The sequence below is a fragment of the Catharus ustulatus genome, chromosome 2 (assembly GCF_009819885.2).
Source record: "Catharus ustulatus isolate bCatUst1 chromosome 2, bCatUst1.pri.v2, whole genome shotgun sequence".
NCBI lineage: Eukaryota > Metazoa > Chordata > Aves > Passeriformes > Turdidae > Catharus > Catharus ustulatus.
The window spans coordinates 93,119,870-93,147,551 of record NC_046222.1 but is presented as its reverse complement, the minus strand read 5'-3'; the positions used below and the strand labels follow the sequence as shown (position 1 = coordinate 93,147,551).

Sequence of the window (27,682 nt, the reverse complement as noted above, 5' to 3'; positions counted from 1 at the left end):
CTGGAAGAGATGAACCTAATTAGAGTGGAGGTGTTCAGCTGAGCTCCCTGAGTTCACTGTCAGTCCTGCCTGATCAGCTGTGGCAGTTTCAGGATACCCGTCTCTCTCCTGGGGCTGGACTGACAAGACTTGGCTACTTGGCTTTGTTTCTGAAATCTTCTGACCTGTAAGCATTGCTCATGCTGCCTTTCCCTGCCTTTTGCTGAGGCTTTTGCATTAATCACAGGCAAGGCCTATGCTCCATCTGTGAGCCTGGGAAGTTTGGGTTAAAAGTGCTGTAAAAAAATTCTTTAAAAGAATTCCACTCAAAACAGCAATGGGTGGTGGTATTGCATGTGTCTGAGTGTTCCAATTTATGATCCATACTCCTGTTTCCATCCCCAAATAACTATGAAGAATCTGACTACTATTTGAGGAAGTAATTTTTTTTTACCTGTCAAGGTATGTAGAGAGTGTTGTGTTACTTGAGGAGAAGCTTGGCTTAACTCCCTTCTCCAACAGAAAAGCTCTTCAAAAATGATGTAGCAGCAACCGGTCACTCTGTGTTCATTTGCACTTAAAACCAGAAAGAAATACAAGCATTTTTCCTTGTCTTTAGTAATGTTTATTTAGAAATTGTACTCTACATCATAAACCTGATACAGAAAGTTGAATTTTTGTAGATAAGAGTTATTCAAAAACCTCCCAACATGAAACCAAGTAGAGAAATAATTAAAATTTCTATGAAAGCAGTGGTTATAAGTATTTATATCAGCATTAATGGGGAAAATGGTTTACTGATAATTTTGTACAAGATTTTACAATGCATATTTTTAAAAATTATTTTTAGGAATATTTCTAACCTCTCATTTTGTTTTGCCTATAGAATTTCAGTCTTATACACCTGTAGGGACAGCAGATACTATGGTCATCTTGGAAAGCAAGAGTAAAGCATATAAAAGTGCAAAGGTGGCATGCTTGCTAGAAAGCTATTTAGGTAAGCTGTTGGGCTGGTACTGAGCCAAAAGTCAGTATGTCCATCACAGATTGTTGGCTTCTGTCCTACAGAACTCCTGGGTCAAGGAAATCAGTCATAGAATAGTTTGGGTTGGAAGGCCAAAAGACCACCTAGTTCCAACTCCCCTTTCAGGGAGAGGGACACCTTCCACTAGACCAGGTTGCTCAGAGCTCCATCCAGCCTAATGTTGAATACTTCCAGAGGTGGAGACTCCACAGCCTTTTTAGGCAATCTCTTCCAGTGCCTCATCACCCTCTGAAGAAGTGAATTCTTCTTGAAAGTATACAATTCTTCCCTATTATCTAATTTAAACCTTCCCTTCTTCAGCTTAAGGTCATTCCCACTTGCCCTATGGCTACATTCCCTTGTGGAATGCCCCTCTCCAGCCTTCTTGTAAGCTCCATTTAGGTACTGGAGTCTCCCCAGAGCCTTCTCCAGGCCGAGCAACCCCAGCTCTCTCAGCCTGTTGTCATAGGAGAGGTGTTCCAGCCCTCTGATCAGCTTAGTGGCCTTCCTCTGGACTTGTTCCAACAGATCAGTGTCTGTCTTAAAACAGAGGGCTCTAGAGCTGGATACAGAACTCTAGGTGGGGTCTCAGGAGGGCAGAGTAGAGAGAGAGAATCACCTCCTTCACCCTGCTGGGAACGCCTATTTTGCTGCAGCCCAGGATGTGGCTGGCCTTCTGGTCTGGAAGGCCACATTGCCAGCTCATGTTGAATTTCTTGTCCACTAGCACCCCTAAGTCCTTTCCCCCAGGGCTGCTCTCCATCCATTCTCCTCCCAGCTTGTGTCCATGTCACTGACATATATCAAACAGCACCAGCCCAATATCAACCCCTGATACCACCACTAGTACCTGGATATACACCAATGTACCTCAACATTGAGTCATTGACCAGTTTGAGTGCAACCATCCATCTAATTCTTCATCCACAGAATGGTCCATCTGTGAAGTCCATTTCTCTCCTAATTTGAGACAAGGACACTGTGCAGGACAGTGTCAAATACCTTGCACAAGCCCAGGCAGATGATACCAGATCCTTTTTTCCTCACCACTTACTTTACACCACTGTTGTAACCATTTTGTAGAAGGCCACCAAATTTGTCAGGCATGGTTTTCCATGGTGAAATCGTGTTGACTGTCACTAATTACCTCCTTATTTTCTGTGTGCCATAGCATAGTGTCCCAGGGATCTGCTCCATGATCTTGACAGGTACCGAGGCAAGAGTTACCGGTCTGTATTTCCCTGGGTCTTCCACATTTCTTTTCAAATCAGTGGTGAAATTTGTTACACCAGTAAATTCTTACCACTATATGACAAGTGTAGTAAGAGTGCTCTTTCAGTAGTTGGTAAAAGTAGTATTGTGAATGAGCAAATACTGTGTGTAAATTCTGTGTGTAAATTTGAGTCCTCAATGCTCAATGAGATACTGAAGGTGACAATTGCCTGATTGCTCTGATCTATTCCCTTGCCTAGGGCTAGGGAAATGCATATAATTGCAGAACTTCAGAGTGCCTCTTTCAGAGAGAACAGGGATGGGATTCACCTAATCTAATTGATATGTCAACAGTGATGATGATTGTAATAGATATCTAGGATGTCTTTATCATCAGAGGCACTCCTAGGAATGATTAATTTTAGTATGAATGCCAAAATCAATTGTAGGAATCACTTTCTAGAAATTTCTGTTTGTAGTGCCTCAAAATTACATTAGTTTACTCTTAAACAAATGGGATTTGATGTGCAATTTTGAATTTCAGAATTGCAATTTATTTTTAGAATCTGTTTTAGGCTCTTACATTACTTTCTGGATTTCAACAATACTTTCTTGCACATTACTTTATTTCCATTGCAAAAATTCACCTTTCATGGACCTTAAACAGTCATGGTGGCCTACTTTCTATTTATTATTTTAAAATTCATTAGATACTCCAGTAAAAAATCTACCCTTCATTTTGAACAGATGTATTTCAAGTTAATTAACATTTAGCTTTTATGTCTTTTTCTTTCTTATTAGATCCGTATTAGAAGGACATTCAGGCATATTTGCAATGTAACAAAAAAGAGAAAATACAGACATTCAGAAGTTACTTTAAAGTATTATATGGATATTTGTTTTAATTAGATATCTGCTTCATCTTCATTTTCAAGAGTATATTTATCCATTTTACATTGAAGTATCACTAATTGCAGAAGTTTTATTTTGGTGCTTGCATTCTCTCATGTATGCTAATTATGCAGGTTATATTATAAACATAATCTGAACAAAAGCAAGGGAGTCACCTTCAAGGCTTGGTGCCTTTATTAAGTCACTGGAAAAGGACAGAGACTGCTATAAATGTGAGACTGAGAATTTGTTGAAGGTATTAAGAAACACGTTCTCATGTCCTAAGTGAATCTCTACTTTAAAAAAATCATCCTTCCAGGTGAACTTGGGAAATCACTTTGGAAGAGGAGCAACATAGTTTTTAGAATATATCTCATGTTAAACTACTAAAGCTGTAACTACCAGGGAGAAAAGCAAAGATGGGAATGGGCCAATTAAAAAAGTTTTCAAACTAGATGCAATAAGAAAGTTTTTCAAGTTTTGTTTCTCTGCTTTAACATTATATCACCATATTTTTAAAGGGAGTGGTTTCTGGTCTAGAAGTCTTGAAAATATTGAGAAAACGTGAAGAACTTGAGTCAATGTGGAAAATAAATTAATGTCATGGTAGAAATTCAGGGTAACTTCAAAGTTTTGACAGCTGAGACAGACAAAATTATCAATTTTTATGAACAGGCAATTTTATTTATATTCATGTGATTAATTGAAATAACAAGGTAATGTGCAGGAAAAATATTTTCGGCTTCATATGAAAATTAGTTTAAAAAAAAAAGAAAAAAAAGTTGTGGAAATTCTGTGATTTGAATCTGTCAGTTCAATGCAAGTTTCTAAGTGCTGTCCTGAATTAAAAATGCTTTCCTGAATCAAAGAATGTATGCAGAAATTATTACTTCATTTTCAATATTGCGCATTTTCTGGGATGCTCTACATTACCAGCCACAGGACCCAGTAATATATTGATTATCTATTCCATGTTTCTCTTATTCTACTGTTTTTAAAAACAGGCACAGAAGGAAATATCCCAGCTTTGTCAGGAAGTTATAAAATGCCCCAGGACTCCTAAAAGCACTGTGACACCTCAAGCTGTATTAAGACACATGGAGATACAAAAGGATACAGCACTGTCAGATTTCCAAAGGATGCCTAGGGAACGTAATAGCCTCTGGGAGCAGTTACAGGTTTGATTCTGTCCCATCCCACCTCAGCCCCACCCCACAGGTTATTTAAATATGAAAATTACTTAGCAGTGTCTTTAAAGTTGCTAAGGATTTCTATTCTGGTCCTGAGAATTAATTACATTACAAATCTGTGGCGAGTTGAGACTTGTTCTGTATGTGATTTTGTTGTTGCTGTTATTTGATAAAGATTTCCCAAGAAACTGCATTTAATGAAAAGGCTCATTTGGAACAGAGAATTGAAGAGCTTGAAACTACTATTCACAATTTAAGGGAAAACTTTTATTTATGGAATTGTAAATACAATTCAGGTGATGTTCATGGTTAATCCTGCAGGACCAACCTGACTGCTATCAGGAAACATCATGCTGAGAACAGTGACTCTTTCCTCTCTGCTCTGGTAAGGCACCACCTGGAGCACTGTGTCCAGCTCTGGGGTCTCCAACATAAGGATATGGACCTGTTGGACTAAGTCCAGAGATGCCATGAAGATGATCAGAGTGGGCTGGAGCATCTCTCCTACTAAGAGTGTGAGAGAGTTGGGGGTGTTCAGCCTGGAGAAGGGAAGACTTTGGGGACATGCTTTGATACCTTCCAGTACCTAAAGGGGACCAACAAGAGAGCTGGGGAGGGAGTTTTCACAACATGTAGTGGCAGGACATGGGGGAATGGTTTTAAACTGGAAGATGACAGGATTAGATCAGATACAAGTCAGAAATTTGTCACTGTGAGGGTGGTGAGGTCCCGGCACAGGTTGCTCAGAGAAGTTGTGGATGCCCCATCCCTGGAAGTGTTCAAGACCATCTGGACCAGGATGGAGCACTCAGCAACCTGATGGAATGGAAGGTGTCCCTGCCCATTGTAGGGGATGTGGACCAAGATAAAGCCTCTTCCAACAGAAACCATTCTGTGGTTCTGTGATTTTAACACTGTACCAAGCTTTTGACAATGTTAGCCACAGTGATCTTTTATCTAAGTGAGGATAGGCTTGCTCCCCCTGCAGTAGAAGTGGCTTAAGAGGGACATGGGTTCTACCTGCCAGTAGGTATGACATCAAGAAATCATAAACAGGCTTTTTACTGCAGTGCTTGGTGGAAAGATGAGCAACAATGGGCATCCATTGATACCAGAAGGGTTCAGGCTGAATACAAGGAAATACTTGCTTCTCATGAGGGCAGTCAAGCAGTCCCCAGCCTTGGAGATTTTCAAGACTGGACTGGACAAAGCCCTGAGCAGCCTGACCTCAGAGCTGGCCCTGCTTTGATCAGGGGTTTAGGCTAGAGACCTGGAGCCCATTTAAGTTTGAATTATCTTATGACTGTGTGTTACTAAGACCTGATGCTTCAAAGCTAAATGTAATTGCACTGTTCTGGCAAGTCAAATTTAATATGGTTTAAGTTACTTATGTGTGCAATTGTTTGCTAACAAATGGCACTAAAACAGAAAATGAAAACATTAACGAAATGAATCTAAATCTTACAGTCCTAGTAGAACTTGATTTTAAAATAAATTAACATTGATTTCTGCAGTATATCTTTCCTCTAGATCTTATGGTTATAAATTCTGGTTTATCTTCTTTTTCTGCCTCAGCCTTCTAAAATCCTGCCAAGCTTATAAATATAATACCACAGTTCATAATATTAAACGGAGTACATCTGATATGAGCAATACTCTGTAGGCTGAAATAGCTCTGAGTAGTAAATTAACTTTAATCACACGCCTACATATGACGTGTAGTGAGTATTGGGAGCCCTGTTTTAGGTACATCATCCTATTTCTTCAGTTCTTTTGGTACCCTTTGAGGGTGATACATCAAACATGAAAGTTATGGCACTTGTATTGAAAAAGCTGCTGTGTACCAGAGGCTTACTGACTTGCCCTTTAGAGGCCTGACCTTTGATTATAGTAACACAAAAATTAGTACTGAAAAATTTGGTAAAGAAGAAGAGAGATGAGGTACTTGTACTTTAAAAGAGTTGTTTCAAATAAATTAGAAAGGGCACTCCATTGAATGTTAAGTGTAAGCATTTTAATAAAAATATAGAGGTTTCTTTAAACGGAATATTTCAAACCAGCTTTGCTGGAGTCTGTGCAAGAGGCTTTGGATCTGTTCTTTGTTTTAGGTACAGACCTGAAGGCCTCATGGTGGTAACTTGGTTACATATGCTTTATGCAAGTGATTTCCCTACCTGATTTTTAGCATAGATGTGTAACTTAATAGAGGCCTAAAGCCATTATTGGTCATGTTGTGTCCCAAACAATGATTTCTCCCTTCATACACTCATAATAATGTTTTCTTTTATGTTATTTTGCAATGAAAACTTTTAATGTCGATTAATGACAAACATTTTTGCCCTTGGGCATAATTACCAACCAAAAATTTACATGAATAAATTAAAATATTCCCGGAGACCTAAAAGATGGGAAATTGATTTACTTTCAAAAGAAGTGAAAGCCACAATGCAGGTATTTGCCAACTATCGTCAGTAAAATGAGGCCTTCAGTAAATGAGATGCTTGGATATTTCTTCTTCAGCAAAAGATTTATGCTAAAAACAGTAAAAATTGAAATAAATTATATAAATCAGCTCTTTTTTTCCCCCTCATCTGATAATATTTCATTATATTTATAGTTAGATGGTGAACAGTTAGAACAGATGTCCAAAGTGGCACTAGTGTTAGACACCATTGATTCTCTGGAAATTGAGATGAAAAGATTTACAAGAAAAGTACTGGATTCTGAAACTGAGCTGAATTGACAGGAAGCTGAATATGCTTCTCTTAGGTAAGTAAAAGTATGTAATTGTATTAATTTGACTAGTAACATGTTCACATGTTCGCCCATGTTCACTGGCTTTTGTAACTGCCATATGGCTCAAAGGGAAAGGAATTTATGAAAAATAAGAGCCATCCTTCATTTTGGAATGAAATTGTTTTCCTCATTGCTTATTTATATGTAAATGTTCTTGTCTTATTGAAATGATAATATGGTGGAAACCATCTTCAGTGAAAAAGTAAAATTCACTTCATTAGAGTTAGGCTTTCTATTAGAAATGACAGGGATTGATGGGTTTTGGTAAATAGCATATGAATAATTTTATTTTCATTTAAAAATTTTTTTTTAAAATAAAAGCAGACAAACATGCATAAACTAGTGAATGTCATGTCCTTGGCTTTAAAGATCCATTTCTTAGTCTTGGAGCCTTTTCATGAGTGGAAATAAAATTGAATCTTTGCATAGGGCTTATGGTCTGCTGCTGAACTGGAGTTCCCAGCCATGTTCAGAAGCATAGTAGGACTAGACTCAATGAAAGCCTTTAGGGAATAAAAAGTCTGTCAGTGAGTGCTGCTTTATAATAAATTGTCAGATTTATGAACACTGATGAATTGTTGAAAACTACTGAAAAATCTTTTTCTTTGCACCCCCAAAACAAACTGGTAATTCTTTTCAGTTTCTTGAACAGTGTGAGAATCATTAATGTTACTACATTTGAACAGATAAATTGGTTATAACTTGATACAGGTAAAACATTTCAATGGATGTCCCAGGGGATGATTTTTATTTTAATTATTTTTGTGACTTTTTAATAATCACCTGTTGCAAATAAATCTTACTTTTCTGTAATTCTTTACATGATTATTTGTAATTTAATATACTGAGATTAGAATTAACATTAATAAAATATCTCAGTCTAAAATAGACTATCTAAATTTTTCCTATCTTTTGCAATTCTAGTGACCTTTCCAGAAGAAAAAAGCAATAATAATATATCAGTGTCTGAATTCTCCTGTTTAATGCTTCTGCTTTTCCAGTTTATTGAATGAAAAGACAGAACTGAATCTTTCAGAGATTCAGTGAAGCCTTGTGAAGAGAACACTTGAAATGTAGCTTAGTCAAGAGAAATGGTGAGAGATCCATTTTTTATAATAAAGTTTAGTAAGCTAATTTTCGTATTCTGCAGTCATCTTTTTTTTATGGGTTGAAAGAAAAGGCATTGAATGGAAATAAATATATTTCCTAAAGTTTTAACATTCTGAATTCAAAACCCTTGTTTTCTTTTATTACTGAAAGCTTTTTGCATTTTAAAATTATGTGACAGAGCTCTGGCAAGTGTAAGTTTCAGTGACAACACATGTTGTCAGCTGAACAGCGTGTGCTGGTACCAGTGTGCAGTGTCTGAGCATATCAGTTATATTTGTGATTTACTAAGGCAGTGGTAGCACTTCTCAGCACCATAAAATACTGATGGTGGAAATCAGGAAAACATACTTCATAGTATATAGTATATTGCAGTATATATTCTGTACTGTGTGTTGCACCTTTTTTATATTATGGGAGTAAAGGAGATGGATACAAGGATTATGATTCCTTTAATAATAATGTTCTTCCAGAACTACAAGGAATATGTTCTTCCAGAACTATGGCTGTAGAGTGGTGCTTTCCCTAATGCAGAGCAAGATACTGCTTGCCTTCTTTACAGCAAGGGCACATCATGTTCAACATGATGCCCATCATGACCCCCAGCTTTCCTGCCAAGCTGCTCTCCAGCTGGGTGGCCCCTAATGTGTACTGGTGCCAGGGGTTGTTCCTTCCTAGATCAGGAATTCTTTTTATTGAACTTCATGAGGTTGTTCTCAGCTCATTTCTGCAGCTGGTGAGGGTCCCTCTGGATGGCAGCAGACCCTCTGGTCTATCAGCCACTCCTCCCAGTTTATTATCTCCTTGGTAATATTAGGAAAACACTCTCTTACTTCATCTGTAATTACATGCTGCAGTCTACATGTTGCTTCTGTCTATAATGATTCTGTTGAAACTCGTTATAATACCAAAGAAAGTTATTTTTAATGATCTAAATATTTTTCTTGAAAAACAGATGTGTTCTGAGCCATGTAATTTAAGGCCCTGATCTAAAGAAGAGTCCAGTTCTAGAAATACAATTTATGGATTATTGTTATTATATTTTTTAAAGGTGCATGCTTCAGTGCTTTCTTCAAGGGGAACTTTTGCCTTGTTCTTTTATGCTTTAGAAATGTATTAAAAGAATTTTAATTTCAAATGGCTTGAGTTAAACTGAGATGCTTCTGATTGCATCCAGATAACTTTTCAAGATAAAGTCCTGTACAGCAAGGGGAGATCTGTACTTTGAAAAAAACAATTGCACAACTTAAGTCATCTTTGCAAGACTGTGTGGAAGAAGGAAAAGAGAGGATTGCTACTTTTCAGGAAAGCCTGGCAATTAAAGTATGTTCTAATATTCAAATAGTTGCAGAAGGTAAATAGGGAAAGGATTTGTTGGGTTATCACACCTGTCCTGTATTGGTGTCTACAGCAGTGCTGTGTGCTGGTTACTTCTGCTCCAGTTTAAGGGCAACAATAAGAACTCACGTTGACTCCAACAGCAGCAGGTTTGACCTGTGCTGATCATCTCAGTTTAGGTGTTTTGCATCAGTTATACTTACTGAGAGAGAAGACTTTATGTACTCTCCTGAAGACAATTAGCAAAAAAAATATTTTGTTTGTCATAAAAGTTAGCCTCACATCTTCCTTGGGGTCCTGTGATGTTAAAGATGTTGGATACTAAATAATATTGCCTTGCTTGTTGTGGAAGAAACATCTGAAGTATCTTCTTTTCAGTGTGATTTGAATCTATATAATGAAGCTGCCTAGTTACTAGTTGTGAAACTTCATTTTTCACTTCAGTTTAGGTGGCACGGATGTTGATTTAAGGTAAACTAAACAAGGCATTTTAAAATTGTTGGCGTTTAATTCAAGAACTTTCATTGATTTTTAACAAAATCTTAAAGAAAAAGGATTGCAGCAGTTCCTGCCATAAGCACTGGCTTTGCATTTTTAAAACAGCAAATTGTAAAACTGTGTCTGTTTTAGAGAAGAGATGGCTGTCTCTCACCTCTCTTGTGTCTCCAGTAAAATAAATTCTCTAAGCCTATGCTTCTCCTACTGTCTGTGTCCAAAGACAAGGGAGTAAAGTAATATACTTAGGAATGAAGTTCTTTTTATAAATTAATAACTACCTGATCAGAATAAACTACCAGTTTATTCACTGTAGAAGAGCTGTGTTAAGTTACCTAATAGGCAGAAGAATCATTTAGGTTTGTGACTTTGAGCCAAATGCTATATTTAGAAAAAAAGGATTTAAAAATTTAATTAAAATTATTATATTCTACAAGAAGATAACATTTGTTTCTTTATTTGCCAAATTAAAAAAAAAAGAAAATTCAGCTCTAAACAATATATAAGGAAACTTGGAAAATCACAATCCATATTGCATTAAAAAGGTAATTTATTCAGTTAGCTGAATAAAAAGAAATATATTATTTTACTTTTTTCACATTTATTTGTGAAAATAAATGCAGTGGTGAGAGGTTTATTTTAACTTTGCATATCTTTTCAAGTACAAAATTATTTCAGATTTCAAGATCCTGATTTCAGAGTTGGAGCATTCCACAGAGCAAGGACAAAAATTCAAGATCACTATAAAATTTTGATTAATTTATAGCTTTAAATAAAAAATGGAATCATGTGATAATGTGTTACAGCTTTGTTTCATGACTTGAAAAACACTGGAAAAGCAATAATTTATATTTGCTTGGGCAGTATTGTTATATCTGAATAAGTTTTTATTTGTTGCTTAGAGAATCAGTTGAAGAAGTCTCTATCTGTGAGAATGGTATCACCAGTTTGCATCAACAGCTGCAAGAAACCAACAAAGAACTCAGAATAACAAGAACAGAGAATCATTATCTTAGGAGAATGACAGAGTACAAGAGCATCTTTCTAACATTAAGCAAGAAATTCAGGTATATTTGTAGAGGGAGGCCTTCACTAGAAAGAAAAAATGGTGTCTTTTTCAAATAGCACTGAGAATTGGTGGATCCTCATTTGTAGTAAATTCAAGGCTAGTTTTTAAGTTCATGTTTCAAACTCAGGATTTTCCCCTTATTGCTCAGCTCACTTGTGTAAAGAGGACCAGCTATTCTTATGCAGTAATTTGGATATTTGTCTTGAGGAACAGCTAATTAGTGAGTTTCCCTCCTGATCTTAAAGTAAAAACAACAAGGCAGCTATAATTAACACTTACATGGAAAAGTACTATAAAGGAAGCAGCAAGTACTTCTTACAGTGTGCTGTGACTGGTCTAGAGTACAGTAATTTCACGATTACAAGCCGCACCATTTTGACCAAAGTTTTGGTGGAAACCCGGAAGTGCGGCCAGTAATCCGGAGCGGCTAATATATTAGCAAAAATGTGATATCTGCCCTTACCTGGTACCGTGCCGGTCCTGCCCCAAGCAAAAATGGTTTAAAATCCATGGTTTCCCGTTGTTCCGACGATGAACCAATCAGAGAACAGCTTATTGCCTGCCTGTGGATGACGGCGTTACTGAGAGGCAGGGGGGGTTATCAGGGTGAGTTACCTCGGCGAGTTACCTCGGCAGTTCGATAAAAGTGTGTGATATTTCTCTGTACTTTTTAAAGTGTTTTCAGTCTTGTGCGGCTGCGCGGCTGGCCGTGCTCGCGCGGATGAGCGGGGGGGTTGGGCTGGCGCGGATGAGGGGAGGGGCCGGGCTGGGTCTGGCCGTGCTCGCGCGGATGAGGGGGGTGGCTGTACCGGCACGGAGATGCAGCTCCACTCAGAGCTCGGCTGTTCATCCGCACGGCTGAGCAGCTGTTTAAAGGCAACACGGATCTGTTGGGAATGCTCGCAAAATGACCACACTATTGTTCATGTCTTTTTCAGCTTGTAAATAAAACTTGCAGGGTACACTGCTGCAGCTATGGTCTGTGTCTTTTTTCACTTGTAAACAATGTTTCCAAGGTCAGCACCTGCCAGTAAGCCCCGGCGATCCCGCGATTCTGTTACTAAATTACGACTTTGTGAAAGTTCGCCGCGAATGAAAGTGCGGCTAATAATTGGGTGCAGCTTGTGTGTTGACAAAGACATCAACGTTGCCGACACCCTGGAAATGTGGCTTATAATTGGTGCGGCTTGTAATAGTGAAATTACTGTACTTAAAAGCTTATGACCTTGACTTGCTAATAATTCAACACAGTACACGTTTTAATGAGGTTCCAAACATTATTAAAAGTATTGTATTTATGTTGCTTCAAGAGCTACTTTTGAATAAAAGATACTAGAAATAGTGGGTTATAATATAGCCTTACATTATCTACTGGGTTATTTATCTGTGCAGTTCCTGGTGAAAGTAGTTAAAATATTTCAAGTGTCATCTCATGCACACAAAGTACTCCTGAACTGGTATGTTTCCCAGGCATCTGGAAATGCATCTTAATACCTCTAGGAGCTCCTCTCTTCTGTGGCTGATGTGGGTTTTCTTCTTTTTCTTCAACTTCTTGCCTTCATTTAGGTTTTCTGGTACTTAATCTCTACTGCTCACTTGACTTTCTTTCCTCTAGAAGTGCTACTCAGTTTTAAAGGAGCAAATGAACTGTACCTGATGTCAGGTATATAGACCGTTCAAGTTATTAAGGGTCCCTTTTAAGTGAAGAAAAGTCCTCCAGAAGATTCATCCCACCCCAGTTTTTAAAGTGATTAATTTTACTCCTCTCCCTTCATTATAGAGGTGGTATAGCTAATGGCTTTAGATCAAGTGCCTAATTCTTAGGTGAGACCAAAAATTTAGGTGAGCCCACTTGCATTCTAAATAACTTTTCTCCCAAACATACTAATTTTTTCTCTTAAGTGCACTCCTGGAAAAGATGAGGTTGGTAGTGGCTTTGACTGCCAAAGGTTCACCAGAGAATCACTTCTTCACCTTCTCTTGGAATCACAGTTTATAAAGATTATATCAGCTGGTACAAAATGCAGCTTCCTGTTGTTCCCAGCTAGTTTTGAAAGTTTCACAGTTTTCTTTGCAATACCTGGATGCTTGTTGAAGCAGTTGGAAACAAAAAAAAAAAATCTTAGTCTTATAAGATGAAGTACTTTTTAGTAGGATTGCCTCTAGAATATGTATTGGTTCCTCTAGGCCCTTCCATTAATAGAGGTGATACTCCAAGTATTTAAAGTATTATCATTTCTTTGCTTGGGTTTACTGGAAAATTTCCAGAACACCTTTCTCAGTAACTCACAGCCTTTTTGCAACAGGAATAAGGGTTTCTCCATAGAGCCTTCCCCACACTACCACACCTTCCCCAGTTCTTTCAGCTGAGTTCTCCTAGTAATTTTGCACAGAAGAAATTTCTGAACTGTGCAGTTCAAGACAGCCTCTCTGCAGTTCTTTTTCCTTCTGTTCACTTTCTCAAGCAATAATTCTCCGAAGTTCTGTCTCTGTTTTCTCCTAATACTGATTGGGAGATAACCACTTGATTAATTAACATGTAAGCAATTTTGAAATAATTAAATTAATTAATTTTTTATCTATCTTCTACTTTTTAAAATATAGGCTTTTAAAAAACTGTAATGTAAAACGAGATGGAAATGATTGAGTTCTGCTTTTTAAATGGGACAAGCTGGTTTTTAGTGACAATCTAGTTGCTAAATAAACCATCTGTTTTTTTTTTTTTAACTGCTACATTCCTTACAGACTTTTTTTTTCCTTTCTAAGAAGAATTAGCATTATTTTTAAGAAAACAATATTTTTTTCACAAATGAAAATCTTGGTTTATAAAAATACACATAATTTACATTTCAATAGCCTTTAAAAACAAAGCTTTAATAAAGCCATAGACCTTAGATACACACTAATTTTTTTTTAAGGTACAAGCAATATACCTAAACCATATGGAAAAAACCTTTCTTCATAGGTACTGTATAAAAAATCAGCAAAGTACCAAACTGAGCTTGATGATATGAAGTTGAGAGCCCAGGATTCAAACTGAGATATTTTCAGGCTGAAGCATGTGTTGAAGTCTAAAGTGAGTATATAAATTAAAACTGTTGTTTATTAACTAAAAATAAAATTTTTTAGGTATCCATGGAAGAATTTGATTGCTAACCAAAAATTATTTGCATTCCTTTAATTTGATTTTAGTAGTTTGAACACATTGTAATGGCTGTTTTTGCAGTACAAAATTAATGTAGAATATTTAATTGTGGTTATATATATATATATATATACACATATGTGTGTGTGTTTATTAAACTTAAAAAATCAGATAGGGAATAATACAGAGACTTGGAACTCTTTTGTCTTTATTACTTTATGGGCTATAGTAAAAAGAAATATTACTGCACTATATTGCTATAACTTGTATGTCTAATGCTAACCTAGCCATTCTTAACAGATGTCCATTGATCATTAAAATGACTCATGTTGAACAAAACTCTGGTTCTTGAGAAGTCTCTAAATGTTTTAGCTAAATGGCAAAATTTTCAGTGGAAAGAGTATATCCAATACTATATCTGTGGATCTTTAAATATCCCTGTTTTTTGGAGCTTACTGTGAATTATTAAGTAAATAAACTTTATGTGTTAGGAGAGAGAACTGCAAGCTCTTGGAGAATTATCACAAAACCCATGAACAAGGAGGAAGTTGGGAAGAAAAATGCCATGAAGCAGAAACAGAATTTTCCTGTTAGACTGGCACTGATCAGTGCAGTCTGAGAGCCACAGTTGGAAAGGGAAAATAGAGTCCCTTGAAACACAGATGCAGCAAGTAAGTTGAAATCATTCTTTCCATAGTTCACCCTTGAAATGGTCTGGTAATATTTTAAAATTATGTTTAATGCCACTTCTATTTCAGGGAGATTTTCCACCATGAACTGTATGCATTTTACTTTACATAATAATATGATTAGAATTCCATTACTCACACTTGGAAAAAAAAATCCTAAAAAAAAAATCAAGGAAAACCAAAAAAATTAAATGCTCTCATGGTTTGGAGTCCTGAAGGCATGAAGTCATACAAAACTCCACAGCATATCTGAATCATATCCAGTACTTTGTCACCTGTCATGTTTCTTTCCCTGCTCTTCATGCTTTGAGCTTCTCAGCCTTCTTTCCACTGCTTTAAATGTCCCAAATTTTCCACTTGAAAATCTGAAGAACATAGAGAAAAATTCATAGCTTGACTTTGGAAATACGTTGTGAGCATATAAACATGATTTGGGTGTTCTCCAGTTTTTGTTGCAGATCATCTCTGCTTCCTGAAGATTACATAAGCTGCTGAGGACTACTCAAAATATTAGGTATTCTAGAGGAATCAAACTGTTGCTTAAATAGTGGATGACAGCACAGCAACAACAAAACAGCACAGGAGGGTGGTGTGGCAGATTTTGGCATTCTTTTAAGATATAACAAAACTTGTACATGGTTTTAGTTTGTCCAACAAGCCTGAAGCCAGCAGACATTTCATCCTTGTTCCTTCCCACACACCTGCTACTAAAGTATAAGAATAAAGAGGCCTCTTCATCAACACTATGTCAATATATTGGGTCAGAATTCCAAATGTCATGTTCCAGTTCATACAGTTACATGCAAGACACATATATAAAACACAGAAGTTTGTATTCAAAAATCTCAATGTGCTTAGCAGTGCTCTGTGTTCCTTGTGCTTTTTTTTTTTTGTGAGACAGAGCTAGAGTTAATGTGATGTACTCCCATAAAATAATCTCTTTGTATGTAGTTTCTAGTAAATCCTTCAAGCAAATCACAGTGTCTTACCTCTCACTTTGCTCTGCTGACCTCCCACACTCATTCTGCCACCTACTAAAACTTAAGGAGTTGAAAGTGGCTGACCAGGAATATCACTGGGCAAAGTACAGGCATTTTTCAAAAAGGAAGAACCTAGGTTATGCTAATTTTAGATGTACAAAGTTCTTAATGCTTTTAGTCAGACCTGCTGCTGCTGCCTTGTAGACTCCACTTTAATGTGACTCTCTCATCTCTTAGTCATGCCTGAATTTACAGGTGACAGCAGTATAAATATGATTGACAGAATCTCAGCATTCATGGATCATCTACATACAAAACCAAATTTTATTGCTAAAATAAGATGATCTCATCTGAAATTAAAATGTGGTCCATGGCAGAATTTTCAAACTTATTAACTCTGCAAAAGGAGTAGATTTCTAGGAACAGAGTTTAAAATGCCAGTAGCTAATTTTGCAGTCAGAAGCAAGAACTCTTCTAGTTTTTATATACAGGAGTTATTTAAAAAAATAACTTGAAAGTTTACTGTAGAATAAATTACTGCGGCCTCTTAAAATTTGCCACAATTACATATGGATATTTTGTAGGATTTTGGAAGCTGTTTTAATTCTTTTTTTAGTAGACTTTTATATTGCTTTACTGTAGCATTTAACAACAGAAGCAACATGCAAGTCTCCTATTTCTGCCTTAAACAACTCTCTTGTGAAAATGGGCCAAGGGGCTCAAAACATACATTAGGAGAGAGTCACTGTACTTGCAAATGTCACATCTACACCAGAATTTTGCATTAAACTAGATGCAAAAAACTATTAAGTTAACATTTAATTTCCACAGCAGAGAAGGTAGAAAGGGTATGTGAAATATATTAGAAAAGTAAGTTTATGTTAATGTTATACTTAAGGGATCCAAACTTACTTTAGGATCATGAATGATCACTTTTTCAATTTTTTAAATGTTTGATTTGGCATTTCTCAGGGGTTTACTCCTCAAAGCGTATGAGTCCTCTAAAAAGGACACTGCTTCACTGCTTTGCAGGGCTTTACTATGAACACTTAAAAGTCAGGGCTTAAAATTACTGTAGTTTTCAAGAAGGATATCTTGGATTTTACATCTAGTCACCAGGTAAGCAGAATAGCTGGAACTGTTTATTAGCAATGAAAATTGGCATGACTTTAAAATGATTGACTATTTTAGGAAGCATCAATATCATTAATATTTTCTTAATTTCCCTTAGAAATCAGTTTTTGTTGACCTTGATTTTTACAAAACCTACAAAATGTGATACACACATTTTTTGAAATTCAGTTTGGATAAACTATGAAAAGTTGCTCATACAGACTCGGATTTTTCCACTATTTTCAGTATGATTCTATTACTGACCTGTCCATCCTCTGCTCCAGCTGAGATAATTTCTTGCTCTTTATAGGTTTCCAGCAGTGTCTTTAAACCTTTATGTCTTTTGGAAGCACAGTGGGTGAAGCTGCTGTTTGCCAGTTCCAACCAAATGTGTGTGATATCTTTTGTATCCTCGAGAAATCCTCTATAGGGAAGAGTTCCAGCATATGACATTTATCTGAAAATTTTATGAGATCTAATATGGCTAAGCCTTCCTGGATTCTTCTATGAAGGGGATTGATGGGACTGTGAAGAACAGCAAGTTTCAGGAAAGAAAACTGCAGAAATGCAGTTGGAGAGTTGGAGAAAAGTCAGAAGTTAGGAAATTTTCACTAATTTTTCTGTATCTTTCAACCAGTAGTCTTTCATTAGCTATGTATAACCTTCAGATAATATTCTTACTTTATACAGTATTCCAGTGCAGAATCTGCATTATTAGATTGCAGCATATTTATATTCAGAAGTGGAAACTAAACCTGATTCTGAATAATATTGTTCTTTCAATGTTTCTGATACTGTTTATTTTCCTATATATTCTCTGTCTACAGTTTTCAGTATTCTTTTGTTCTGAAATAATGTAAAATATCAAAACCGTTCCTCTGCAAAGGGACTAGATTTTTGAGTGACAGTTCATAGAAAATAGGGTCTTTAAAAATGAAGAAACCTTTCAGTTTAGTTTGGTAAAAGGAAAAAAAATTGACTTTGGTTTGATAAATGACAAAATCTTTTTTTCTTGTTTTTTCTTTTTTTCCCCCTTCTGTTTGCCTCTGATCTGAGTTCTTCCAGTATCTCCTTTGAATACACAAATGGTTATCTCCTGAAATTCCTGAGAAATGTGCTGGAGATGTGGAGAGTTTGTTAAGATGTCTCAGTTCATAGATTTCCCATGACATTTGGCTGAGCATTATTGTGCTTAATGTAAACTAGGCTTGAGTAAAATGCAGATAAAAGTGTTGCAGCACCCCAAACAAACTTAGTCAGACCACAATGCATACATGAAAAGATGAAGGGAAAATAGCATCCAGCTTACATATGTTAAGATTAAAACAGGCAGTTTTCTTTGTCTCTGTAGCTAACCCAATACTGATTTTCCTGATTCTCAGTCTCTAGAATTATTTAATGTGTATGTGTAGTTATGTCTCAGGTATGTCCATCGTTCCTTCTGCAGTGGAATATACTAGGTTTTTAGGTATTCTTTTGTAGCTTCCTCAAAGAAATATAGATATTTAATCTCTTTGTTTGGATTTTATTAATTTTCCCTTTCCCTCCAGTTTATTCTTGCTGCTCCTGTAAGTTCAATAAGGATAATCTCACTCTGCTGGTGATGCTGGTATTAGTTTGTAGTTATTTCTTGCATGGAAACAGTGAATCAATACCTTCTTGCCTCAATAAAATGTAAAACTTCCTTCCTCTGCGTTAATAATTCTGTCTACAGAATCCATCGATCCATTGCATAGCATTTTGTCATTTGTAGTAAGTACATTTCTGTTAAGATATATACCTTGGATGATTTTATAAGTCTGACACAGGTTTTTGACAGGGAAAACATAGAACTAATCACCCATTTTGGAGTGAAAAAGATTTTATCATTGATCCCAGACTTCCTTTTTTATTTTAATGTATTTTTTAAAGATTACTCCAATAGAATGCCAGTAAGCTTGATAGACATACACCTGAAACTTTAACATCTTTGTTTATCTGCAGAACAAGTATGAGTCAAACCATTCTGAAACAGAACTCCTGAGAAAACAACTGGAAAATGAAAAAGCATCTATGAAAAACCTGGAATCTTTGCTTGGGTCCAATTGTGAGAACGAATTTTGGTCACAGAGACCAAAGCAAGAGAAAGACTCTGAAATTCAGGTTTTCAAGGAACAGCTTGCTTTAGCAGAAAATAATCTGTGAGTAAATGACCAGGAGAGCATTGCAGTTTTCTCATTCTTTCCAAGTGTATTTAAACAGAGGTGTTTTTATACCTAGCTGCATTTTCAAATGTACATTGACTACATTAATAGTAGATACCAAAAACCTGATTTGAATTTCCCAGTTAAACCCTAATAGACTTTTCTTCATAGTGCTATACTTTGCTCCAAAAAATGTTCTTAATCTCATTTGCATTGCATAGCTGGCCTTTTCATTTTGAATAATTGCATGTGGCTACATGCTTGGAGAATTACAGTTGCTATCTAATTAATGTGTATGGACTTTACAGTGCTGTGCAGAATCAAGATTTTACTCACCTCAGAAACAGAGCAGCTCAGTTAGCGTCAGAACTGGATATCACCAAAACACAGCTGGGGACTGAGTGCTTTGATAGGCAAGTATATGTTTTTGTATTGTGCTTCCTGCAGCTAATTGGGGTGAAATGCAGTGTAGTACTAAGGCTAATTAGTCAGATAACAACAAAGTTTGGGTTTATACTGCTGTACATCTCCTATGTGTTCAGAGACTATTCATGTCACTTAATTTAGTCTGTTCAGCTGTTACACATGCTAAACTACTTGTGTAGGTTCCCTGTATAGCCAACAAAATGAGACAGTGAGATTAACTACCCTCTGGAATAGCCTGGTTTAGGATGAGGTGCGTCACTTTCCTGAAGATGCTCACCTTTCTTCACTCATTTATACTGATCCCTGTCTTGATCTATAGTGAAAATCCAGGTGACCAGTTGTTTATACAAGTGCTTTATAGCCTACTAGTTCTCTGCAACCTCTGGAATGATTTTCATCCCCATTTTCTCAGGTACTACTTGAAGTGCCATAGATGGTTCCCAAATGGCAGTATGACAAGTTTTCTTTTTTTAAATTTTGTAAGAAGAGAGTTTAACAACATGTAGGAACTATTTCACATGATTTGGCCACAGCACCAGAGAATGGTCCCTGTCCTGCTTCATGCATTCATTTATCTATGTAGTCTTGGTGTCTTACATAGTTTTCTCATCTCTGAAACAACAATACTTCCCAATTTTATGGATGTATTGAGGTTAAAATATTACAGTTTTAAGTATTATTTTGGCTATATAAAAGAGCAAGCTAAAAGAAGCAGAGTAATGTGATTTCAGTACAGGTCTGAGAATGAGGTCTGAGAACTAGTTACATTTAACTAGTAAATTGTTGATATTCTTTTCTCTCTTAAGTAAGAACGAAGGATCTGGAGAGGACATCTCTGCTTTAATGGAAAGAAATTAAGCAAGCCAGCTTCTTAGAGCCAATCTGTTTTTTGGCACAGACAAGTGAAAACCAGAAAATTGGCCATTTAAGAAAAATACTTTCATTGAAGTCAGTATCATGTTAATATATAATGGAAGCAACAGCTGTGAGTAGTGACAAGTTTGGTTTTGTTGTTAGTTTGAAGAAGTGGGTATATGCTATCCTTTTTATAACAGTGGCTGGACTAGTCATACTGATTTACTGCCATGTGCAGTATGAAATAATGCCTGAAATTAAGGGTAGAAGTGCCAACATTGTCAGACCTTGAAGAGGCACCAAAACAGTGATACCAGGAGGCTTGATCCATCAGTCTGGCTTTTCCTTCACCAGACAGGAAAAGCACCTCCCCATCCCTCCCATCCCTCTGACTGCAGAAGCAGTTTGGACTCCTGTGGAAACAACAGGTTTTAATTGTTGCCCTCCCCTGGCTGTGGTGACCAAGCACAGGGACTCTTTGGCTTGCTGGGCTGCTTTGCTAGAGCAAGTCTTTTTGTTGTTCCTAGATCCAGCTCCCTAAGCCAGTACTGAATGTGATAATTCCCCAGCAGGCTTTAGTGACCACTAAAGTGGTCAGTGGCCACTCCACTCCATGGTCTGTGGTGATGGCTGAACCACACTGAAACCCAGGGGTTGTTGTAGCCACCCTACCTAGTAGCTTCCCAATCCAACACAGACTAGATTCTCCCTTTGTAAACAACTGACAGACTGAAACCAGGATCCCAGAGGAGTATGCACCTTCAAAATTTTCCAATGGATTATCCAGTTCCACATACTTCCTTCCCATACAGCCAGATGCAGGAGTTATGGATTGATCTAATATCCAGGCCCCACCTTTTGCACTGAAAAAGACTGGACTTCCATTTTGCAACTTTCCCACTGGGGATTCCAGCATCTCTTAAATATCCATCAATGTCAGGGCACTTCAGTAGGCTCTAGTCCACTGGCCTTGCCAACTCAAACAGCACAGGAATACTGCAAGCAGCACTGTTCTTACTTTTGAATAACCTTAAAATTAGGCTCTTCCTCCCTGGATATGTTTACAGTTTTTCGTTTTATGTCTGCAGTTACCGTTATCCTATGTCTTTCAGGGAAAATTGAGACAATGGATATGTAGAAATAAATCTCAGTAAGGGAATAATACAAAGAGACTCACTGATCTGTCTTTCAGAGAAGTATATTATGAAATCTACATTTCCTTTAAAAATAAAATTTAGAAGTTGACAATCTTAGGAAAAAAAGGGCTTATACTGACTACAAGATCATTCTAAAGATTTTTGAAAAAATGTTTAGTCTCACAGTAAAATAATGTTTATTTAGGAAATTTGAGGAGCTTCATCATCAGAGTTGAACAAATTCACATCAGTTAAGCTTTACCTTCAAAACATCATGACCTCCACATTCCCATCATCGATCTCCTGATGAGTCTCTGGACTAGTCTCTGGAAGGCTAACTGGTTCCACATTTAAGTTTCAAACTGGAACTGGATAGGAAATAAAAATAAAATCACAACTCTGATACTTCTTGTCAAAATATCAATTGATTTCCATGAAATTACATTAATGCAAGAAAAGTTACAAGATTCAGGACCACAATCTTTTGATGATACTCCTTTTATTTTGTTATATTGAATTGTATCAAATTATACAGTCAACAGCAACTACTTGTACTGGGATGTTGTAGTCAAAAATTCTTAAAACATAATGGAAATAATGCTACAGAAAATTTCAACTTGTCACTGTTTTGTACAAAGTGTAGATGTAAATATTTTCATTTTTCTTACATAAAAGCTCTTAACTATCTATTCTTTCTTCTAGTTTTCAGAGTAGTTTTTACTCCATATGTGTCCATGTTTTTACAAGAAATGTAAATGCATTCTGTAAATCTTCAAGTAGTCATAATCCTGAGGAGGAGCAAGCCCAGTTTTCTTTTTAACAATTAGAGGAATGGAGTTTCCATAATATGGAGTTACAGTAATTTCACGATTATAAGCCGCACCATTTTGACTAAAATTTTGGTCTGAATCCAAAGTGCGGCTTATAATCAGGTGCGGCTTATATATGGACAAAGAACAAAAAGTTGCTGTTTTAGTTTGGAGGACAGGTGTCTGCTGAGAAAGGCAGGAACTTCTCTTTGAAATGGAGAATGTAAACCCCCTCTCTCCAAATTATTATAATTTGGAAATCAAGGGGCTTTCAGGCAAAAATATGGAAATTAGGAATAACAGTTCTTTTCTAGGGAAATCAAAATAGAAATACAGTATTACAAAGAAACAAACTCCAAACCCTGACAAAGTCAGAGTACAACCTGACACCCCGTCAGGCAGGGTGTTGGTAGCAGTCCCATTAAATGGTGGTTGCAGTCCTTTTGCAGTGACAGATGTGGCTCAGTTGGAGCAGTGCTCCTGTACAAGGTGCAGTTTCCCTCTGGAGGTCCAGTGGTGATGTGGAAAAATCCGGTTTTTCTCTGGAGTCCAGTGGAGAAAGGGGCTCCCTTAGTGTCCCAAACCCTCTGTTTTTATCTTGGTAAGAAATGTTGGGCTCTTCCCCCTGGCTGGAGCAACTTCCAATGGGATGCAGTGATTTTATCAGTCCCACAGTGGGACTCAATGGGCCATTAGCAGACAATGACTCCCTGGAGGAAGGATGGGGTGTGAAAAGATAAAGAACAATGCCCTGCCTGGTTTCAATGGATGGCCCATTAGCAGATTATCTGCCATTGAGATAAGGATCACTGTCCCCACCCTCAACAGATGGTGATAGAATAGATACCTTTTATCACACTCTGTATTGTAACATGCGGCTTATAATCAGGTGCGGCTTATATATGGACAAAAAATGAAAAGTTGCTGAAATCCAGAAGTGCGGCTTATATTCAGTGCGGCTTATAATCGTGAAATTACTGTACTCCCAGCAGTTTCAGTCCCAGGTTAGTTTCTGTTTGGTAGCTTGCATGCTTGTTGCATCACATGTTTTGATAGATTGGTGGCAGCATGCATTAAAAAAATATTGCCAGTTGAGAGGGGAAGAAGTCTCAGTTCATGATTTGCTTTTGAGATGATTATGTACTTCCAAGTTTAATTTAGTCACTGAGATTATTACCTTTGGCACTTGACTAATCTTTGCTATCAAAGGCTCCTCTAAGTATTAAAAATGGGTCCCAATAATATGAGACAAGTTTCCTCGGGGCAGCAAGCTGGTTCTGGTGTGCTTAGGAGGAAAATACAGCTGTGCAATGATGCCTTAAGTTATTTTTTAGCTACTGCCAGTCCTTCATAGCAAGTACAGGGAGTCTTCATTCCTCTGATAGAACTGTGTCTACTCCTCCTTCATCTGAGTACAGTGTAGCTATTAAATTTGTTGAAAGAAACATTGAGTCATTTGGAACAGTTTCATTTACTTTTAAATACCATAACACTTTCTTCTATTTTTGATACAAAGAAAAGAGGAAACAATCCAGTAGTCACCGCACTGATACTAACAATTATGGTGCTTTTTCTGTTTGCATTACTCCCTTTTCATGGTGATAAAATTCCATTCTAAGTAGTAAACTTCTGGCTAAATAACAAATGAAGACTAATCTTCTACGAGCTAGATTAGGAATTCAATTCCTATCTTGCTTGATTTTTTTGTTTGTTTGTTTTGTGGGGGATTTTTTTGTTTTGCTTGGTGTTTTATTGTTTTGGGTTTTGGTTTGATTTTTTATCCTGGTTGGCCTTATGTGACTTTTGCACATTCCTAAGGTACAATGAGTTTAAAGACTGAAAATGAAGTAAGTGAGCCAGATTAGTTTAAAACTTTCAGATTGTTTTAAGATAAGTTTTTCTGAATTAAATCTATGTAGCTTTTGCATGGCAATGAACTCAGTTTTTCTTCTGCTTGATTAATTTCCATTTTTGAGAATTCAAGGTATCTAATTTATATATAATAACTAATATAATTAATAACTTTTCCCACAGAATTCACAGAATGACTAGGTTGGAAGAGACCTTCAACATCATCAAGTCCAACCCGTGCCCTAACACCTCAACTAGACCATGGCACCAAGTGCCACATCCAGTCTTTTTTTAAACACATCCAGGGATGGTGACTCTACCATCTCCCTGGGCAGACAGAAAAAAAAATCTATTTATCATTTGTTTGCATTTATGACACTTAGTTGCAACCATGAACAATGTTACACTTGATTTTTAGACATATACTTAAATTTCCTCTTACCACAATATTTTTACATAGGCAAACCTGAAAAATACAATTTGTGGTTTTATAAAAAATCAGAGTATTTTAAATTCAGCAATACTGTTATGACCTAAAATCATGTGGTTTGCATAACAAAGAAACCTATAGTGTTTGTAAAAGTATTCATTATAACTTTTAGCCACTGGTTATAGAGTTGTTTCTGACTAATTTTGCTTACCTGTGGCAATGGAAACTGGTCCCACTACTCAGTAGAAGGTATTTCACTTGAGCATAACTGGTTTACAGGGTTTGTAGAAGAAAAAATTCTGTACCTCTGGTATCCTCCTCCTTATTATCTTTTCTGTATACTAGAAGAAGCAGGATGTATGATACAGAGTGGTATCTCCATTTCAATATGACATCTGTTAGTCTCTGCCTTGTTGACCACTGCCATAATTCCATCTTTTCTTTTTCTTCTTTTCAGTCACTAATAAAGCTTGAACTTTAGCAGCTTGTAATTGGAGTTAAAATTCTCCTGTCAGTGTTAAAGCAAATGTGTTTATTCTTTGAGCAGAAAAAATGTTCATGGTAAGGGGTAGTCTTTGGCAGTACTGCAACTGAATTTTTTGTTCTATCCCCTTCATTTCTTCTTGGACACACTGTTCATGCCAGTGTAGGCAGTGGAGTATTAGCAACATGGCTATCAGCATCATATATATAGTTTAGCAGTGCTGTTACTCAGTTGCTTTCTATATTTATTTAATCTTTGATATTGGCAGTTACAATGATAGAGTAGAATGCATAAGAACTTAGTATATATTCTGTATTTAACTAGTTAATTTGCATTAGCTTCTCCTTCCAAATAATTTTGGAATGAATAGCCCTGCAACAAGAAATGCAAATTGATTTACTGATACAGATTGGAGGGTCTGTAAAGAAGTGTGATCTTTTAATAAAAGAAGCAAAAGAGGCTTTTTAATGTATATTGCACTCCTAATGATCTTTCCTCTGATCCACTGAACTTTCATGTTAATTCCCAGCAGAGGGAGTAAGTGAAATGAAGATGAATGAATCATACATAGCTTTGTGGTATTAATATGCACAGTTATCTGAACACATGGAAAGATATTTCAGTTAGTTTTACATTCTGGACACTTTCCAAACAGAAGAAAAAAAAGCTTGATAAGATGGATAAAATTTTCATGTGACTCCACCTGGATTGAATATATCAAAACACAACCTTATTTCATGACAAGGATCAGATTTTTTATTAACGAACCTTGAGAAAACAAAATTTGCTTGTAATTAAAACATTATTTATGAAGGCATATGAAATGATGTTCCTTTCCAATGTTTATTTTTACCTGACTCTAATATACTGTAATTCAATTTTTCTCTAGGGTGTCCCACATTCAATTTTTATTAAAATCCATGAAGCAGTTTAATAATTTATTTCAGCAGATGCAAAAGTCTAAGCTTAGTTTTAAGTTTCCTGTCTTGTGCTTCTCTTCTAGGTTGTATTTTTTATTTCCTGAGGTGGGAGAAGAACAAACATTTTTTGTCTTGAATGCAGCCTACACCCAAGCAATTATATAGAGTACACAAAGCAGAAAACGTCTTTGTTGTCAGAGCTGTGGTGCAACCGAGCAAGTGAACAATGTACTTCTCAGGTTTGCTTTATATGATGGTATGTCTTTCCTGCACATAGAAATATTTCATAAAATCACTTTTGCCAGTATACCATGAATACTTTTAAAACAATGCTACTTGGCAGAAATAAAACCTGTAATTGAATTTCTTTTTTGACCCACAGTGCCTGCTCTGGAAGTAGTGTGGAAATGATTTTTCATTTTAAGACTAAGGCAGTGTGCACCAGCTTTCCATTTTCATTTCTGCCTCCCTTATCAGTGCCCTAAGAAACAAGCAACCTCTACAGCGTTTTTCACTCTAATGCTTTTACCTTGGATTGCAAGACAGTGTAGTGTGGTATTCATTCATTCATTTATCAGGCAATGCCTGTATTTTCTGTCCAAAACCGCAGTCCTCAGACTCGCTGACTTTACGTAAAAGGCGGTAACTCTGTAGGAGAAAAAAAAAAAAAAAGTGCTCATGTTGAAACCAGAACTCACAAGTTTGAGAGAAATTTATTGAAATAGACAAGATGCCCAAGTGGGGAACTAACTACCCGATGTTATTTTGGTCAACTCTTCCAGTCAGTTTGTCCAGCCTTCCTTTCTCACCACTTGCATAGAAGCTAAGCTTGAAACATCCCATTTGAAGATCCAAGGGACTACCGTTCACAGATGCAAGCAGCTTCAGCTAAAGCCTTTCACCCTGATACCAGCGCAAGGATCCTGGCTGAAGCTACGTGCTGCAATTACCCCGCCACCTCCAACACTCGCTCGAGAAAATAACCTGGAGATGGCTCGTCGCTACCTTAAACCACTTAGAGTAGGCGAAGGGCGAAAGAAAAGCCGAGGCAGAAAGTTGCAGCGGTGAAATCGCTCTTTCGCAGTGCCCAGTCCGCTCCCTCTCCTCACCCCCGCGTGGCTCCGTGACCCGGCCGCGGTCAATGTCTCACAGAGGTGAAAAACACCTGAGCGCCGCACCCCGCCCGGGGCAGCGCCGCGGGCTCGCCTCGCCTTTGGCCCCGCGGCCGCGGGCGGGTCCTGGGCCGCAGGTGGCGGCGGGCCCGGGGAGGAGCGGGCAGGCCCGCGGGCAGCTCTGCGGCTCGGATGGGTCCGCACCGCCCGACTCCGCCGCTCCCCGCCGCCGTCCCGGGCCGCCGAGGGCTGCGCCGGCCCACACGGGCTGCAGGTGAGTGAGGGCAGCGCGGGGCCCTCGGGCCGAGCCGCGGGCGCTGCCGTCGGGGGAGGCTGGGCGGCGGGCAGGGCTTCGCTTCCTTCCCTGCGCCTTCTCCGGAGGCTGTTTGTCTGCCAGCACAGCCACGGGAGAGGCTTAACCTGAAGCAAAGCAGGCGTTTAATTTAGA

At 37.4% G+C, this 27,682-nt stretch overlaps 1 protein-coding gene across 1 annotated transcript; it reads left to right on the top strand.

Moving 5' to 3' along the window:
* The first annotated feature begins 903 nt into the window (after positions 1-903).
* On the top strand, positions 904-27,190 carry TSGA10 (testis specific 10). Its single transcript, XM_033051729.1, is given in 20 exon segments — positions 904-976; positions 3,271-3,425; positions 4,111-4,284; positions 4,472-4,549; positions 6,914-7,065; positions 8,094-8,186; positions 8,682-8,707; positions 9,377-9,522; positions 10,695-10,750; positions 10,935-11,011; positions 11,014-11,099; positions 14,067-14,177; positions 14,639-14,646; positions 14,738-14,820; positions 14,823-14,917; positions 16,558-16,708; positions 16,711-16,763; positions 19,006-19,208; positions 19,520-19,624; positions 26,905-27,190. Coding segments are annotated over 20 exon segments (2,211 nt in total).
* Positions 27,191-27,682: the final 492 nt, after the last annotated feature.